This window comes from Neophocaena asiaeorientalis, unplaced genomic scaffold, assembly GCF_003031525.2.
Source record: "Neophocaena asiaeorientalis asiaeorientalis breed wild unplaced genomic scaffold, Neophocaena_asiaeorientalis_V1.1 scaffold65, whole genome shotgun sequence".
NCBI classification, from domain to species: Eukaryota; Metazoa; Chordata; class Mammalia; order Artiodactyla; family Phocoenidae; genus Neophocaena; species Neophocaena asiaeorientalis.
Genome location: NW_020173215.1, coordinates 17,920,744 through 17,939,326, shown reverse-complemented (window position 1 = coordinate 17,939,326; position 18,583 = coordinate 17,920,744). Strand labels below are relative to the sequence as shown.

Sequence of the window (18,583 nt, the reverse complement as noted above, 5' to 3'; positions counted from 1 at the left end):
CCCTGGATGGGGGGGCTTCCGCCTCGCCCATCTCCTCCAGCGCCAGAGCAGCGACAAACCACAGTAAAGGCCCGTTTCCTTGCACACGTCTGAAGCCAGGAGTTGCCTCTAGGCTGCCAGCTCCACGAGGGTAAACCGAGTCAAGGGTCACCCCATTCGACTCCATGTCCTGGGCCAACTTTGCACTGCCCCCCAGCGTGAGCCTGGCTGGGCCATGCGTGCACACGGGGGACCCAGTGCCTGAGCGCGTGGCTGTGAGCTCTGAGCTCCCAGGAGCAGCCTGGAAGCCCAGCACCGAGTCCTCCCTTGGGCCCAACAGGTGTCTCAGTGCATTTGCCCCAGCCCTGCCCGAAGCCTGGCCAGGGCTGAGGGACACAACAGCCGGTTGGGCCGGTGGCAGACATGACATGAAGGCCCAGGTTAGGGTTACCTCCTGTGCTGGACAGGCCTGGCGCCGGGCCGAGCGACCCATGGAGGAGCGAGGCTGCACCCAAGCTGCCTGTCACGGGGCCACCTCCCCCCTCGTGTTCGCGGTGCCCTGACACAGGCCTGGCGTGCTACCCTTGGCTTTTCTTCTAAGCACAGCTAACGGGTATCTGAACTTGGCAGGTCCCAGTGCTGGAGCTGAGATCAGACGTGGCCAAGATGGGAACACAGCACCCGGTGGATCCTCTTGGAACCACGCGTGCTGTGGACCTGACCCTGAGCTGGTCCCTCTCGCCGCACATGGAGCCCCGTGGGCTGTCGGGCTCTTGCCAACCCTGACCTGCAGGGCCAGGAGCTCAGGTCAGAGGCCAGGGCACCATCCCCTCTGCCCTGCCGTCTCTACCCCATAACTTCAGCGCCAGACCAGGGAGAGCCCAGCCAAGCCTACCAGCCCCTCCTCCATCTCATGCCACAGAGGTTGGGGGGGAAGGGGTGGAAGAAGGGCCTTGGAGCTGGCACGGCGGCCTGGAGCCGCTCAGCTCACCTGACTTAAGCCCCCTGGCCCAGCAGACACAGTGAGATGGGACCCAGTGACGCCTCAGTGACCTCAAGGTTTAATTAAATACTGCAATGTATTTGTAAGGACTTCTGTACATAGTATTTCCAGTGGCAGATTTTTAAGATTTTGATGCATAGGGGACCACCACTCCACGGGCAGCTGGGAACTGCATTCTCAACAGAGGTGACGGCTGGCTGTGCTGAGGGCACAGGGCCACCAGCCAGGGGTGGGCGGGGCGGGATCATGGGGTTCCTCTTCCCGGCCGGCGGCATTATCCCTCCTTCTCAGGCCCCTCGTGGCCCGTCCCCCTCGCGCCCGCCCTGAGGTTCTGCTGGTGACAAGCCACCCCTGAGCACCCAGGCCCGTCTTCAGGAGCCCCAGGCATCTGGCGCCTCCTCTGTGCCGCCGGCCAGGCTCCGGGGCCTCAGAGCTCGTTGTGGCGAGCCCTGGAGATGCGGCTGGACAGGTCCTGCAAATGCTTCTTTACCTGCGGGGACAGCACAGGTGAGGCAGTTAGCAGATCTGCTCATGACCCGAGACACGCAGCCTGTCGCCGAAAACTCTCAGCTGGGTGATCCTGCTGTCCAAGTACCCACCCGTCTAGAGCTGATCATAAATAAATCATAAAGGCGGCTCGTTAGCCACAAACAGCCCCCAAGGCACATCGGGAACAGCGAGGAGCGAGGAACAGCGCTGCTCCCGCTCTCCACCCCCTCGTCCTCGTTCCCGCTGTCGTTGATTTGGGCCCATTCTCGTTTGCTTCTTGATGAGTCCGGATAAAGGTTTATCAGTTTTGTTTATCTTTCCAAAGAACCAGCTCCTAATTTCACTGATCTTTTCTGGGTTTTTTTGTCTTTATTTCTGTTCTGATCTTCCTGATTCCTTTCCTTCCACTAACTTTGGGTTTTGTCTGTTCTTTTTCTAATTCAGCTGTAAGGTTAGGCTGTTTATTTGAGAGTCTTATTTCCTGAGGTAGATCCGCATTGCAATAAACTTCCCTCTTTTTCTGCTGTGTCCTCTAGGTTGGGAAAGTTGTCCTTGTGCTTGTGTTCAGGTATTTTAAAGTTTCTCTCATTTCTTCAGCGACCCACTGATTGCTGGGTAGCGTACTGTTTAGCCTCTATGTGCTTCTGTTTTTTGGAGTTTTTTTTCTTGTAGTTTATTTCTAGTCTCAATCTCTTGTGTTGGAAAAAATGCTTGATATGATTTTCTTATATTTACTGAGGCTTGTTCTGTGGCCCAGCATGTGATCTGTCCTGGAGAATGTCCTGCGTGCACTTGAGAAGGACGTGTATTCTGCTTTCCGATGGAATGCTCTATAGGTGTCTACAGCGTTCATCTGGTCTAGTGCGTCGCTCAAGGCCTGTGTTTCCTTACTGACCTTCTGTCCGGATGATCTGTCCACTGATGTACGGGGGGGTGGCAAAGTCCCCCACTATTATTGTTACCGTCAATGTCTCCCTTTATGCCTGGTCATAGTTGCTCCTATGTTGGGTGCATTTACATTTGAACAACTGTTACGTCGTCTTCTTGGATTGATCCCATTATGTAACGTCTACCTGTGTCTCCTGTTAGTCTTTGTTTCCAAGTCTGTTCTGTCTGGTGTGAGTACTGCTGTCCTGGCTTTGAGTCCCATTGGCGTGGAATACCTTTCTCCACCCGCTTACTTTCAGTCTGCACACCTCTAGGTCCGAGGCGAGGCCCCTGCCAGCAGCACACGTACGGGGCTCACACAGGAGACGTCCTACAGGGCCCAGCACCATGGTCCCCTCCGGTCACCAGAGTTTCATGCTCTGGAGGTGACCCCGTGGGCTGAGGGGCCTGTTGTGGCAGGCTGTCTACAGCACGTCATTTCAAAAGCAGCAAATGAAGACTCCAACTCGTCCGCGGCTTCTGCCAGCTTGTCCTCGTCACGTGATGGCGGGTGCCGCCGTGGCAGCCCGAGGGCCTGGGCTCTGCTCTTTCTGTTCCTAGTTCACAGAGCCCCGTGGGCCGGTGCTGCCGGCCTCCCACGCAGGAGCCCGGGCCGGGCAGGGACCTGGGGAGGTCTCCTCCAGCAGCCCCGGTGCTCACAGCGTGTCAGAGCCCCTTCTCCACGGTCAGGGAAGCCAGGAACCCCAGTTCCCTCTTCATCCCCGTTGTACAGTCCGCCACGGTGTGATCTGCAGGTGGACGCCCCACGAGGGGTGCCTGGCTTCGCCCCGCTCGGCTCTGCCAAACACAGGAAAGAATCCACATGCTCTCTTCCTTCTCGGTACTTTGGTCTTCTTTCACTTTTTAAGTTTCGTTTATTTTATTTATTTATTTTTTGCGGTACGTGGGCCTCTCAGTGTTGTGGCCTCTCCCGTTGCAGAGCACAGGCTCTGGACGCGCAGGCTCAGCTGCTCCACGGCATGTGGGATCTTCCCGGACTGGGGCACGAACCCATGTCCCCTGCATTGGCAGGCGGACTCTCAACCACTGTGCCACCAGGGAAGCCCCATTTCACTTATTTTTGAATAGATAACACATCCCTGCACAAAAGGCACAAAGGAGGCTCCCTCCAGGGCCCGGCTCCTCTGTTCTGAATTTCCTGGGCGTCTGTGGCGACGTACCTCGCTCGTGCTGCTGGCTCTGCAGAGGGTCCACACCACCCGCCCCTCCTTTCCTCTTAACCTGAACCAGAGGCTCTGCTGCAGACGGGCCCTCACGTCTTAGTGGCTGGAAAGTGCCTGGATTTGTGGGTTCACCACGAATGACCAGGGGAGGGCGGGCAGCGGCCCTGCTGGTGCTTCAGTCTCGATGTCCTGCACACCTGAGCACTGTCTGGCGTTCACACGTCACCCCGTGACGGAGCCAGCGCCCCCATTTAGGGTATTTGCAAGCCCCACTGAGCCGCACGTGAGGAGCACCCTGCGTGGGACCCTTGCCGCTACTCTGGAGCCAAGTATGGTCTCCTTGCGCCCCAGGCCGAACGCTTGGGAAACCGCTGGCTCCCGCGTCCGCTCAGGAGCCTCCAAAGCCACGTGGGCAGCTCACAGGAGCGCAGGACCTTCAGAGCCAGTGTCAGGCCACATGTTTGGGGGCCAGGATGCCAGTCGTGCGGCTGGAAGGGCCCGGCTCCAGTCCTGGCTGCCCGCCCACCCGCCTCACACGTGTGCGCCTCTTCCCTGCTCACCTGGTTCAGAGCCCGGCCCTAAACAGACCCAGAGGGAGGTGGGGGTGGGGAGGCCTGGGCAGTCCCTGTCCCTCCACCCCCTGCAGCTGAACTCCTTCAGGGCTGCGCAGTCCCCCAGCAGGAGCAGCTGCGTGGTTGCTCCCACCAAGCTCCGCGAGGGCGAAACGATCCCGTCCCCTCTGCAGAGGGGGCGCTGAGGCCCAGGGAGGGGCGGCCGGGGGGCCAGGGGGCCGGCGCGCCGGCGCTGATGGAACTGTCACGTGCCCGCTCCCGCGGAGGCCTGGCCGGCGGCCGCACACCCACCTTGTAGCCCAGCTCCTTGGTCTTCTCCTCCAACACGGCGTACCGTTCCCTGTTCCGGCTGACGTGCTCCTGGTCTCCTAAGCTCTCCACGTGTTTCAGTTTCTGATGAGAAATTTCCAGCTGCTTCTGGTAGTGGTTATGCTTTTCAATTTTGGCTTCAAAGTGCTTAAGCTCTTCCTAGGATCATGTTGAAACAGCTGAATTACCCCAACGCACTCTCACTACCACCCCAGGGTCCCTGATGGAATCTCACAGCTGCTTCGGGAGACCACCCAGGGCAGGTGGCTGCACGCTTAAGTTTCGTTTATTTTCGAATAGATAACACATCCCTGTGCAAAAGGCACAAAGGAGGCGGGCCAGGGCCGGGGCTCCCCCGCTCTGAAGGCGGCACACCCTGCGCCCATTCCCCGTGCAGCCTGCCCAGGGTAGCTCTGGGGGCCGAGCGGGACGGCAGGCTCCACCCTCCCGGCTGCCGTGCCATCATGGAAATCAGGTGAGCAGCCCTTCTCTCTAAAGGGACCCACCAGAAGCTGACGGCCTTCAGGGGCCAAGGGTCACAACCCTATGCGCTCCCTCCCCACTCCCAGTGACCCCTCACCCTCTAGGTAAATGGCACCTGCCAAGCATCTGGTCCCCTCTGGCCCTGACCCCATATCCAGCCTGACATGTGGCACCTGAGCCCTGCACTGTCCCCCGTCCTCTCCACCCCCCAGGCCTCCAGGCTCCCCCCACCCCAGCGCAGGTGGGCCTCCAGGCCCGACCCCTACACTCCCCCAGCGCCCCCCAGGGGTGCCTCCAGGCCCACATCAAGATGCCTGCTGAATGTGTCGGCGATCCTAACTCCCCAGGCCCCGGGCAGGCTCCCCTCTGCCTACACTCCTGTCCAAGGAGACGGAAGCTTCACGCCCACGGGCCTGTGCCCTTCCTTGATCCCTGACCCCCTGCCCTGTGGCAGCTTTGCCACTGCAGAACCCACCTGGAGGCCCAGGTGACCCAAAGACCCTTCCTCCCTCCGGGCCGAGCACTGCGGCCCTGCAGGGTCCTACTGGCTCCCCCTCCAAATCCCTGTCAATCCGCTCATTCCACAAGCCCCAGCTCGTGCCCAGTGCACCCAAAGCTAAGCAGATGCCCTGAAGCCACTCTGTTCACTGGAGGCCAGCTTCGCCCCACATGGGCCGCCAACCGGGGCAGCGGAGGGACGCAGACGGCAAGGAGAGAGAACGTTCCCGTGGAAACGCTGATCTGCTAGGACTAAAGAAGAGGGCCTTCCCCACATTATCAGAAAGTCCGCTGGGAGAGACGCCGCCACACCCCATGGCCGAGAGGCCGTCCCTACCCGGAAGGCCTCCAGCTCCTTCTCGGTGAAGTTGGCTGACTGGGCCATGTCCCACAGGTCCAGCACCCGAGGCTCCTCGAACCCTGTGAAGGAGCAAAGGCAGGCTCGGTGACCTGCACGGCGGCAGCCCGGGACGCGCAGGGCCACACAGGCCACCTGCACGGTGCACGGTGCTTGCGCGCGACGCAAGCATCCTCTGGAAGCCGACCGAGCACACCTTCCACACACGTTCAGTCTGCGGTTCCCGGGGCCCGCTGGGTGGGGCCTCGGCGATGCCCTCACCAGCCCCTGGTCAAGCCGCTGCTGCCCGGGCGCAGAAGCCCTTGCGCGAGCGAGCAGGAGTGCTCGGGGGGTGGGGGGCGAGGTTCAGACCGTGGGTCCCCTACCCACGGTTCCGGGCTGAGGCTCGGGCGCTGCCTGTCCCTGTAGCTCTGAAGCCAAGTAAACCCAATGGAAGGGACCCTGTGACTTCAGCCGCCACGCCCGAGAGCACGTGACGACGGTGCAGGCTTGCCACCCACCTCCCTCCCGCGGCTGGAGGCGGCTGGGACCAAGTGGCCACGGCGGCCTGCCGGCGGTCATCTCACCAGCTGTCCCACCCCCCACCGGCGGGCCCTCCCTGCTGCCCGGGGCCCTGGGGCGCTGCTGGCAGGACTCGGCAGGCCAGCAGCAGGGTCCGGCTGGATGCAGCCCCGGGAGCGGAGGGGCCGAGGCACAGCCTCAGCTGCCCCGCTCCTCTGCACGGCCAGGCCCTTGGGATCCCTGCTCCATGGCAGTTGAGCAGATCAGCACAGCGGGTCCACACGGTGGTCTGGTCCCCTCTCCATGGCAGACGGGCGAGCCCGGCAGGGCAGAGTCATGCCCCGGGGCACCCGGGCCACGCGGAGGAGCAGGGAGCCCACCTCGCGTCCCCACTGCACGCACCCCGCGTCGACAGCAGCACCCGCCAGGTGGCCAGTGCTCGGGGAACAGGCCGGAGAAGGAACGGACGGGTGACAGAAGACGGTACAAAGAGCACCTGGCCGACTTCCGGCAAGCCCGCACCACACACGAGCCGCGGGCTCCCTCGGGAGACGCGCGCAGAGGCCCAGGCCATCCTCCAGGGGGCGGCACCCAGCGAGGAGCTCCGGCCTCGGCCCGAGCAGCCAGCTGTCTGCACAGGAGCAGGGAAGCCATCCCAATGCGCGGGGCAGGGGGCCACCGTGAGGGTTAAAGGACGCCGTGAGGCTAGAAATAAAGGTGCGTGCACCTTCCAGGAGAGAGAAAGCAGCCAGGTGTGGCCCTGGGAGCGGAGGGGCCGCCGGGCAGCGGGGCGCAGGGCGCGGGGCTCACCGGCCTGGTCGCCATAGCCCTGGTGGCTGACTCTCCGCAGGCGGTCGAAGCCCTGGCTGATGTCCCGCAGCTTGTCCTTCAGCTCGGCGTGGCCCACCTGCAGCGCGTCCTCCTTGACGCGGCTCACGTCAACGGGGCTGATGACGTTTTCGTGGATTTCTGCGGGAGCCAGAGACAGGAGGTCTAGATGTCATGGAGCCACCGCAGCCCCACCCCTGCTGACTCTCTCACGGCGGGTCCCGAGCCCCCCACAAGTCCCCCTGAAGTCAGGCCGGTGGTGACAGGAGAGGTGGCCCGTGTCACCGCAGAACGGGTTCATCTGAACCCACGCGCACAGACGTGCATGGGCATCCCGACAGGCTCCTAAACGCCGAGATTCCTGCTCGGAAAGCAGGGAGGCCTGACAGCACGGCACTGCCCCCAACCCCCCAGCAGCTCTGTTCTGGAACTTTCTGGAGCCAGGGCTGCCTGCGGGGGCACCTTCGGTCCTGCTCAGGGTCTCCAGCAGGACGTTGTACTCGTGGACCTTCTCTTTGTGATGCTGGAGCTCCCGCCACAGCTTGTCCAGTTCTTCACTGGAGAACTTCCCAGAGGTCTTCGCCTGGAAGGAAAGCCACCTCCAGTGAACACCCCCATGGGCTGTGCTCACCTGTTCACGCCTCGGGGTCCCCCCATAGGCCGAGCCCACCTGTCCACGCCTCGGGGTGCACCCTGCCCCCCATGCCCACCTGGGGTTAGTTACACGGGTGCCCCTGTGGATCACTCCCGCAGGCCAGGCAGGACCCTTGCTCCCAGGTGGAGTACTCAGGCCCAGCTCTCGGCCTTCACCCCCCTTCGCTAGGGGATGCAGGGGCAGAAAACCAAAAGCCAAGGCCTGACGCCTCCAGGGCGGATGGCAGTGCGAGGGTACCTTGTGCCACAGCTTCTCCAGCCGGGGGTCCTCCAGGCTGTGGTCGGCGGGGCCGTGGCTGATGGAGTTGCTGCTTATGGCCCGGGCGTCCTTCCTCCCGTCCAGACCGTACTTGGCCAGGATGACTAGGAGGGCACGGGAGGGGCTCGAGGCCGTGGTCTGGGGGCCGCCCCTCCGCCGCTCGCCCAGCTCTCCTGCCCACTCGGGACCCAGCGGAAGGAGCGCGAACAAACCCGGGGATCCTCCTCCAGCAACGCCCCTGCGCACACTGGCGGCCTCGGGGCCGCGCTTCCGGCCAATCCCTCTGTCCCGACCCGCGGGGGAGAGCGTGGTGCGGCAGGACGGGCTCAGCATCCCCGGGACTGCCTTTAGGACCAACTTCACAGGTTTGCAAAACCAAAACCTGCAGCCCGTTTGTGTCGTGGGGCGAACTCCAGCGAGGGCGGGAGAGGACGACGGTCCACAGAATGGACGGGGCGGTGGCCAGGGGAAGCTCTGCCACGGCCTAAGTCATATTTTTATTTGCAGAAAAGATTTTCTACAAGGAGAAACCTCAGAGTCGGCAGCTTCCGGTGAAAAGTCAACAGCGGTAGCCGGGAGGGGACACTGGCTCCAGCTTGCTGCTGGCCGGTCACCGTGGGACAGCGACCAGGTGTCGTCTGTCAGTAGCGCCCAGGACACAGTGCCGCCCATAGCCTCTGCGCCAGACGGGGGCCTGCGTCTCAGCACCATCGTCACCAACGTGGTACGGCGGATGCCTACTGGACCCGGAAGGAGCGCTCCTCAGCGGGGCCGGGCTGCTGGGTCTGCCCTGGAGGACGCCCCTCCCAGCATCTCCTCGCGCCCCACACCTACCTCCTGAGTTGGGAGTGGGCCTGCCCCACCCTCCCGGCTCTGAAGGACGGGGCGTCCTTCCTCCCATCTGCAGACAGTCCCCATTGTCCCTTCCAGGCCTCACCCGGGCCTCTCTGGATCCGGGCTTCCCTTTCCCCTGTACTCCACCCCTGAGGTCCTCATCCGAGCAGTGGCCCACCTGACCCCTGACCCCCAGCACCTCCTCTGACAAGCGCTGGACACAAGTGGTCCCCACGGGGGCCCACCTCAGCTGAGCCAGCCCAGGGAGCGCCCCGCTCAGCCTGACCTCACCTCCTGGGGCTTCACTTCCCTGTCTACACTGCCTGTGCCTCAGAACTCACCCTGCCCAGAAGCTCAGCCCACTGGAAGCCTTGTGAGTAAGCTGTGGAGAGTGTGAGTTCCTGGTGTCCAGCCTGCGGTGCGGGCATCAGGGGCAGGGGGCTGACCACCGGCTGCCTCTCCCTGCCCCCCACCCTCCTCCATCTCCCAGCCCCGGGCCACCTGGACGCACTGGGAGCCCTAGATGCAGGGTGGGCCACAGGGGCCACAAGGCTTGGACTGGCGGGGGCAGTGCTCTTCACACGGCCAGACCCTGGGAACATCCCTGCTTCCTCGTGCAGGTGACCGTGGGCACCTGGCCATCCCAGCCGCCTCCCTGGACCAAGCAGCCCTGGTGGCTCGTGCGCTAACGCGGCCACACGTCCTCGCCCTGGCCCTCCCTCCCACGTGCCGAGAGCCTGCACAGGACAGCCCGGCAGCTGTGCCTGCCCGCGGCTGAGGGTCACCTTGCCAGGGCCAGGCTCACGAGGACAGCCCTGACTCTTACTCAAACCAAGTCAGAGTAAGAAGCTGGGGCCCGAGCCTGGGCGACCGCCGCCCTTGGGCTGAGAAGAGACGTACCGCTGAGCCCGCGGGCGAGCTTCGCCTCTTTCTCTCCGTCTTCATCCAGGCCTTCAGCCTTCAATTTCTTCCACTTGAACTCGTCCCGTTCTTGTATCTTCAGGTCAGCATGGAGCTCGGACAGCTTTAAAGGAGGTAGATCAAGCTACGGGGGGAGAAGAGATGACATGTGACCCCCAGCTGCATGAGGACCAGCGACAGCCTGGGAGACGCCGACCTCGGAGAGCAGACGCCAGCGACGGGGAGACCGTGCCGGGGTCCCAGGCGGCCAAAATCCCGCATGTGCCCCCGCACGAGAGCCTCAAAGGGACCTCTGCCCGCAGCCTGAAAACCACCGGCCCTTACACCCCGAGGCCGCTCTCCAGCTCGTCAGATCCCAGGTCCCCGGGGAGCCGCCCGCCACTAGCGGCCCGAGTGTGCAGGAGCTGGTGGCCCAGGGGCTCCTGTCGCAGGACGCCTCACGTTCCCAGCCGGGGCCCTGGGGAGGCTGCGAGTGCGGGGCTCCCCCCAGGTAGCCCTTGGGCGCATCGGCTCCCCGGATGGCTGTGCCACCCCAGGCAGGCGCTCCCCACAGATGACAGGACAGTGGGCGAGGGCGCTGGGACCTGACCCCTGCACACCTTCCTGGCTGTCCACCTCCCCGGGCGCCAACGTCCGGGCCGGAGCCCCGAGCTGCAGACTGGTGCCCAGCAGCGTCCGAGGCTCTGCGTCTCACAAGGGTGAGTCGTGATCTGGTGCCAGCCTTCCTCTGAAACGTGGAGGCCCGCGGGCTCAGTGCTGGAGATGCCCGGGGTGACAGTGGTGCCCCCAACAGCAGGCACAGAGCCCAGGCAAAAAAGGCCACTCTCCGGACCCTTCTCACCTCCTTAACTTGAAGTTAAATGTTAATGGCTCACATGAAAAGAACTGGTTAATAGACTCCAAATGCAAAGCAGCCTCTGTCAAATATTAAAGCGGAGTAAATCACCTACAGCCACGAGACAAGCAGCTGGGCGGGAGGAAGCCGCTCATCGCCGCTGGGCCCGCATCCCGGACACCCTCGGCCCAAGGCTCAGGGTGCGCACAGCGCCCTCCACGGAGCTGCTCTCAGCCAGGGGCCTCACGAGCCCGGCACCTTCTCCTCTGCCTCTGCAACTTTCACAATCACCCTGCAGGCTGCTCGGGTAAACTGAGGCCCAGGGAGGTTAAGGACTGGCCCAGGACACATGGCGAAATGTCACTGGGTACTTCATCCTTTCTGCTGCTACCGTAAATGGGATTGTTTCGTTAATTTCCTTTTCAGAGAGTTTGACGTTGGTGTACAGAAATGCAACCCACGCTTGTATGTTGATTCCGTATCCTGTAGCCGCGGTGACTTTGTTAACTAGATCTAAGTTATCTCGTGAAGTCTTTAGGGTTTTCTGCATAAGATCACATCACCTGCAAACAGACACTTTTACCTCCTGCCTTCTGATTTGGATGACTTTTATTTCTTTTTTCTTCCCTAGCTGTTCTGACTAGAACTTCCACAACTACGTTGAATAGAAGTAATGACCTGATTTGAATAAATACTGCTCCAAACACAACATACAAATGGCTGACAGGCACACGGAAAGATGCTCCGCATCTCCACCCATCGGGGAAACACAAATCCAACCCCAGTGAGGTACCGCCTCACACCCGTTAGGACGGTTACTATGGGAAACAAACAGAAAGCAACAACTGTTGGTGAGGATGAGAAAAGGGAACCCTCGTGCACTGCTGGTGGGAATGCAAAATTGGCGCGGCCACTGTGGAGAACAGTACAGAGGTTCCTCAAAAATGAAGACGAGAACCATCAATACACTGTGATCCAGCAAAGCCCACTTCTGGGTATTTATCTGAAGGAACTGAAATCAGGACATTGAAGAAAGGTCTGGGGTCCCATGCTCACTGCAGCACTAGTCACAACAGCCAAGAGGGGATGCAAGGTGCGGGTCAAAGGGCACAAAGGCAGTTACGCAAGTCCCGAGGCTCACTGCACAGCCCAACACCCTCCACTATTTACACTGCATACTTATTATTTAGAAATTCGCTAAGAGGGTAGATCTACCTGAAGTTCTTATCTCACACTCACACACACACACACACACACGCACACACGCATGCACGCGTGTGCGCGGCAACCCCGGGAGGGAGACGCCAACCAGACATCTCCACAGGGGCACCCCTCGGGACGACTTCCCACGGCTTCACCCACCCCCCAAAGCTCCAAGGACGGCTCCGGCCCCTCCCTGCTCAGGAGCCTTGCAACACCCCGGGAGAGGTCACAAGACCCACGGGGCTCTGGAAGTAACCCTGTACCTGCCGTCTGGCCCACAGCTCTTCTAAAGCGCCTGGATCTAAAGGCACTGCAGTTTCACAGCAAGTCAAGACTGGAGGTGCTGGGCTGTGATGAAGCAACAGCAGCAGTTCCCTGGTCTGGTCTCACGGTGGGGAGGCCCCTACCACGGCATCTGTGGACCAAGGCGGCACTTGCCCCCTCCCCCGTAGAAGGTGGGCTGGAAAGAGAGGGCGAGGCGGGCGCCTTCATCAGACTCCTCTCCCTCACCCTGGGTACACACTAGGCATGACATGCTATGAGATCGTTTCATGTTTAGAAAACAAAGAAACATTTGATGTTTCCAGAGAGCAAATTATCCAAGGCTGAGAACCCTGGCACAGGTGTGCCGGGTGCCCCACACCGCCCTGGGCACCGGCTCTGAGCAGCGGCAGTGCCCACCCCAGCCCGGCACCGGGAGGACTGCACAGCTCGCCACCGGGGACCAGCTCCGCTGCCGCCCTTGAAGCTTCTCAGCGTAGAGAGCCCGGGACAGGCCAGCTTGTATTCTGTGGGTCTGCCTACCCACGCGAGGCGTCCGGATGTGAGGAGGGACCCGGAAAGTGCCAACAGGCATGGACCCCACCCTGGAAGGTCTGCACATTTTGTTCAGCAGAAGAGACTTGTACGTGCAATTGTAGAATTCAGGGCCAAGGGGCCCGGAAAGGTCATCCAGTCCAAGGCCCATCCGTCCAAGGCTGGGCCAGGGTTGGGGTTCCTGCAGAACCGATTCAGACTCTCTCGGACAGATGTGACCTGAGGCTGCCCAGGTCAGCAGTGAACTGAGCATGGGGGCGGGGGGGCGGTTCAGGTGGGTGCAGCTCGAGGGCAGGTGACAGCCAGGTGTGAAGAGGCTGCCCAGGCTGGTCAGATGCAAAGCAGCATCTGGACGGACAAGGCGGGGCTGACCAGGACAGCCCTGCAAGCAGAAGGGCTCAGGGTAGGTTCCTGGACACAAGGTCCCCTTCCTCCAGGAAGCCCCCCCTGCTTCTCCAGCCCAGAGTGCTCTCTCTTACCCGGGAAGGCTGCACACACACAGTGGGCCCTGACAGCTGGGTCCCCAGCAGGATCCTCAGGGCCACTGGTCTGGGAACAGCGCTGGGCCTGGGGGCATCCACCCGCCCCTGCCTGCCCTGCAGTCCCCCTGCCACATCCCTTCCCCAGCCCTTACCCCTCCCTCCGCCTTTCCTTCCCGCCCTTTTCCCCTCTCTTCCAAAACTCAGTCCTTAACTTTGTTTTACTCTCCTCAAGGACTCAGGAATGCTTAAAAGTGGAAGCCTGGATCTCATGAAGATGCTGTGGCCCAGAGGGTTGGGGGAAGTTTGTAAATACCCATTTCACTAAAAACAAACCCCACCCAACAAAGGAGGGGCCGCTATGTTAAGGAGGAGGCCGCGGGGTCCAGGTCACACCCCAAGCAGCAAGCTGTAGTCCCAATTCTACCCCCAGGCGGAGTGACCTTGGAGGCGCCCTTTGCCCTCTGGGCTTTCTTGCTTTCTTCTCTAAAATGAGGACAGTTGGATTTAGATTTAGTTCACCAGCGTCTTAAGTTTCGGGTGTTCTCCTCTCACCTCACCATATCCCCTCACCCGATTTAACAAGAACTGGCTTTTGCTTCTAGGATTTCCTCTGTCCCTGGGCTTGCCTCCGTGCTCAGCGTCACCTGTTTCTCTTGTTTCTCCATACAGAGAAATACAAGGTAGGAGAAAAGGCAAAAACGTGCAAGGCAGGAGACCTGGGTCTGCCTGCAGGGAGGGATCTCGGCCTCAGCTGCAAAGCTGCCAGTTCAAACTGGCGGGGCGGCCCTTCTGCCCAGGCACCAAGGCCTCCCAAGTCTTCGCCTGTCATCACCAGGCCAGGGTCCCTCTTCCCGGAGGCGCAAGGCAAGGGGTACCCACACCTACCTCTGCGGGCGGGTGTGAGGCTGTCAAAGGCTCAAGGAAGGCTCCCAAAGTTAGAGGAGACCCGGGCCCCGGGGACCCCAGGATTAGAAGAGACCCCGGCCCGGGCTCCGCCAATCCCAGGATTAAAGGAAGCCCCTGCCCCACGGACCCCCGAAACTAGAGAAAGCCCCGGCCCCGCGGACCCCCGAGGTAGAGGGGCCCGGCCGCCGCTCACCCGCTGGGCCTTCTCCCACAGCTGGTTCAGCTTCTCCATGCGGAACTCCCCCCCGGGCTCGCGCTTCGAAGAAGGCTCGGGCTCATTCTTCTCCCGCGAGTACTTGCCGCCGTGGCCCGCCGCCTGCCACGGCCCAAGGAGCAGCAGCAACAGTAGCAGCGGCGGCGGCCGGACCTCCCGCAACCAGGTTCGAGCTCTCCCAGACGCCATCTTCCTCCTCCAGACGCGGAGACCCTAGGAGCTGCGAGAGGGAAGAGGCCCTAGGCCGGACCCGCCCACCAGGACCCGCCGCGCTGCCTCCTGGGAGTTGTAGTCTCTCCCCGTGTGGCCGGTCCAAGAGAGGCGGCCGGCGGACTACAAGGCCCGGGGAGCCCTGCGGAGGCACGCGGGCGTTTCCTAGGCAACCACGCCGCGGCCTCATGACAACGGGAGCGGCCAACTGCGGCTAGGGCTGTCCTAGCTGGGATTGCGGGGTTGCTAGGGACTTGGTGGAGAAAAGAGCCCCGACCCCGCAGCCCGGATTGACCGGAGCGCCCTTTCCCTTCGACTCCGTAGAAAGAGTAAACAGTTCAGAAATCGGGAGCGTGTCTGCCGCACCTTAGATTGTTTCTGTGTCATCTGCCTTGATCTTGAGCCTTCCTTGTCATTATGGTGGCCTCTGCTCGGCACTCCAGCGTCAGTGTCTCTGTCAGGAACCCTAGACCCACCCAGCCCACTCCTTCACTTGTCAGAGGAAAACAGCCTTCTCGCTCCCGTCCCCGCGAAGCTTTCCCTGTGACCCAGGGAGCGCTGGCACCCCAACACTTGTCTTTGAACTGCATCCCGCTTATCTTCCATGCACTTGTTCTGTATTAGAGATACTTGTGTACCTGTTTCCTTTCTTCCCACCTGCTGTTTCGTAAATCGAGCAAAACTGAACGCGGCCAATTTGATGGGGCCAGTGAGCTGGTCAGTTCCCTGGGGGAAGAGCAGGAAACGGGGAAAGAGTGAGAAGCAGATTGTGGCCCTCAAGTAGCTTATAGGGTCGGGTAGAGGCACCCCCTAGGTGCTTGGATGGTTTGAGAAGCGACAGGGTGAATCCATCTGGTAAGGACGCTGGACTGTGCCTGGCAGGGAGTGCAGGCAGATGGGGGACAAGGGAGACCCCAAAGAAGGAGAACCAGGCATGGCTTCTTGACATAAGAGAAGCCACTTTAGGTGTAGGCCATGTTGTAATCTAAGCCTGGCCACAATGCTCACCTTTGCGGAAGAACACGTCTCAGGAGTTAATGATTTTAAGGAAACAAAAGAATGTAAGAGCAAACAGCTATTTCCAGGCCAGGAAAATCATTTAACCGTATCGGAGATACTAAATCAGTCATAAAGACTCCCAGTTCTGTTTCAAAGGTAAAGATTATTCTGATACATATTCTCGAGCTGTTTTTACAGCGTCCGAACCTCCTCGGACGATTGGCCACCAGACTAACTGGAGCCAGAGAATGGACGATATTGATCTTTGCTGGCTTCAATCAACTAAGACCTGGACTGTCAACCCAGGATGACTCTTGCCCCAGTTCTATGCTAAATTCCTCCTGCACAAGCCCCCTCATGAATATGCATGTTCCCTTAGCTTAAAGCTTCCCCAGTTTTGCTGTTCAGGGCGACACTGCTTTGGGAAGTAGCCTCGATGTTCTCCTTACTTACTGCAAGTAATAAATCCTTCTCCCGCTACTTGACTTGATTGTGTGTTTTGGCTTGACACCCACTAAGAGGCAAACCCAGTTTTCAGGTAACAGGAGAGCATTCCAAGTGGAGGGTCGATGAGGACGCCTGCTTGCGGGATCTTAGATCTTAGTTTCCTGACCCAGGATTGAACCTGTACCCGCTACGGTGAAAGTGTGGAGTCTTAACCGTTGGACAGCCAGGGAAGTCCCAGGAATTGATATTTAGTTACTTTTTTTAATTGAAGTATAGTTGATTTATAACGTTGTGTTAGTTTCAGGTGTACAGCAAAGTGTTTAGTTGAGTTGATATTTAGTTACTTTTTTTTAATTGAAGTATAGTTGATTTATAACGTTGTGTTAGTTTCAGGTGTACAGCAAAGTGTTTTAGTTTTATATACATATATATATATATATTCTTTTTCAGATTCTTTTCCATGATAGGTTATTACAAGATATTGATTATAGTTCCCTGTGCTATACAGTAGGTCTTTGTTGTTTATGTATGTTATATATAGTAGTGTATAACTGTTAATCCCAAACTCCCAGTTTATCCCTCCCCCCTCTTTCCCCTTCGGTAACCATAAGTTCATTTTCCATGTCTGTGAGTCCATTTCTGTTTTGTAAATAAGTTCATTTGTATCATTTAAATTTTTAAAAATTTTTATTATTTAAAAAAAAATTATTTATTTGGTTGTGCTGGGTCTTAGTTGCGGCAGGCGGGCTCCTTAGTTGTGGCATGCAAACTCTTAGTTGCCCTGTGGCATGTGGGATCTAGTTCCCTGACCAGGGATTGAACCCGGGCCCCGTGCATTGGGAGCTTGGAGTCTTAACCACTGCGCCACCAGGGAAGTCCCTGTATCATCTTTTTTTTAGATTCCACATATAAGTAATATCATATGATAGTTGTCTTTCTCTGTCTTATTTCATTTAGTTTGCTAATCTCTAGGCCCACCCATGTTGCTGCAAATGGCATTATTTCAGTCTTTTTCTCAGCTGATAGCCTGTGTTATTCCAGAAAAGGGTTTAAGGTGCCTGGAATTGAGGTGATCTGCTGTCCTTCCTGCCTCATGTCCAGTATCTCGAGAACCATTGTTTCCTATATTTTATCCAGTTGTTTAGTTGTTTCAGGCAAAAGGGCAAATTCAGTGCCTGTTACTCCCTCTTAGGCAGAAGCACCAGTTCCCAGCTGCTTGGCTATTAACAGTTAATGCACTTGTCTTGTTCATTAGTTACATTAGGCTAACTACTATAACAAAATACGTATAGCAAACTGCATAAAGGCCCCCAGAGGAGAGATGTTTCTTCCTCCTCCTGTTCAGATCTGAAAGGCAGATGCTCTTGATCCGCAGGCAGTGGTCCAGGTGGTGATGCAGGGACCCAGCCTGCCCCATCTGCGGTGCAGGACTTCCAAGATGGCTTCCCTCTGCAGAAGCGGGCAGAGCACGGGGGTGTGTCTTGTCTCCGTTCTTCCAGTCGGACGCCCACATTTTAAACACTCCTCGGTGTGCATTCGACATGTCAGAATAGGAAGTCTTCCTTTCAGTGAGTGAACTGCACTCAGAGCAGGCCTGGCACCGAGCAGACGCTCCGGGTGAGGCCCGTCTCTGCCCCTCGGCTTATCTCCCAAGGTTGGACGTTGGTTTTCAGCAGCTGCCGACTCGACTTCTTCTGCCTCGGTTCAGGGCACCCACCCTGCCCGGCCCGGGGTTGGGTGCTGAGGACTCCACATGGAGCAGAAGCCCCTCCCTGACTACTGTCCATCCGCAGACAGACACAGTGCTGGGGGAGCCCTCGACCTGTGTCGCAGGAGTTGGCTGCATCCATTGCCTACTGAGGCAAAGGGAGGCTGTGCTTGGGGGACGCCTCCCTGAGCAAAGCACAGTGCTCACCTTGGGGGCTGTGGCGTCCGGGCTGGGTCCGCTTCCAGGAGCAAGTGTGTTTAAGGGCCGGCTGACTTAGCTGTTGGAGACGTGCCCCGTTCTGCTGCTTCTCCCTCTGTGTGTCATGTTCAAGTCTCCCAGGCCATACTTGCCTGTTCGGCTCTGTACATCCCTCCTCTGACCCTTCCCCCATGGCTCCCTGACCCCTGAAATGCTCCAGCTGTGCCCTTCTGAGCCATGACACCGCCATATCCTAGACCTTTTGTCTGAACCTTGACCTCCCTCTAACTGAAAATGGGGCTCCCCTGTCCTTCAAAGACAGCATCCCTCTTTAACCCTCTCCCCTTATCATCCTCAGTGATTTCAATTTCCAGGTGGGTGATCCATCCACCTGCTCTCCTCTGATGAACTTGACCTCCAACCTACCCCAGCCACCTACTCCTATGGTCAGACCACTTTGTGACCCATTACGTGAACTCTACCTGCCTCCTGAACACAGTTCCAAGCACCCATGCAGCAATCACACCACCCGTCTTTCCAGTAGACCCTCCAGGGCCCTGCCCCAAGAATCCTTCAGCCGCTGGGATTCATGCTCTGCTGACCTGGTAACATTTTTACTGCTCATCACCGTCTCTTGTTCTCCTTCTCCTCTGCCAGCTATTGTGGTGGGTACCCAACAGGTCGCCAATTCCCTCACATCTTCTCTTCATAACGCCAGTAACTCCAGTTGTCCCCATGGGACGTGGAGCACGAGCCACAGCCTTGC

At 59.2% G+C, this 18,583-nt stretch overlaps 1 protein-coding gene across 1 annotated transcript; it reads right to left on the bottom strand.

Moving 5' to 3' along the window:
* Positions 1–1,017: 1,017 nt before the first annotated feature.
* LRPAP1 (LDL receptor related protein associated protein 1) lies at positions 1,018–14,497 on the bottom strand. The gene is made up of 8 exons (XM_024745121.1): positions 14,235–14,497; positions 9,779–9,923; positions 8,024–8,148; positions 7,594–7,714; positions 7,114–7,272; positions 5,782–5,864; positions 4,446–4,622; positions 1,018–1,472 (listed from the first exon to the last, which is right to left on the bottom strand). The coding sequence occupies exons 1-8, from the start codon at positions 14,442–14,444 to the stop codon at positions 1,410–1,412; spliced, it is 1,083 nt and encodes a 360-aa protein (XP_024600889.1). The 5' UTR covers positions 14,445–14,497; the 3' UTR covers positions 1,018–1,409.
* Positions 14,498–18,583: the final 4,086 nt, after the last annotated feature.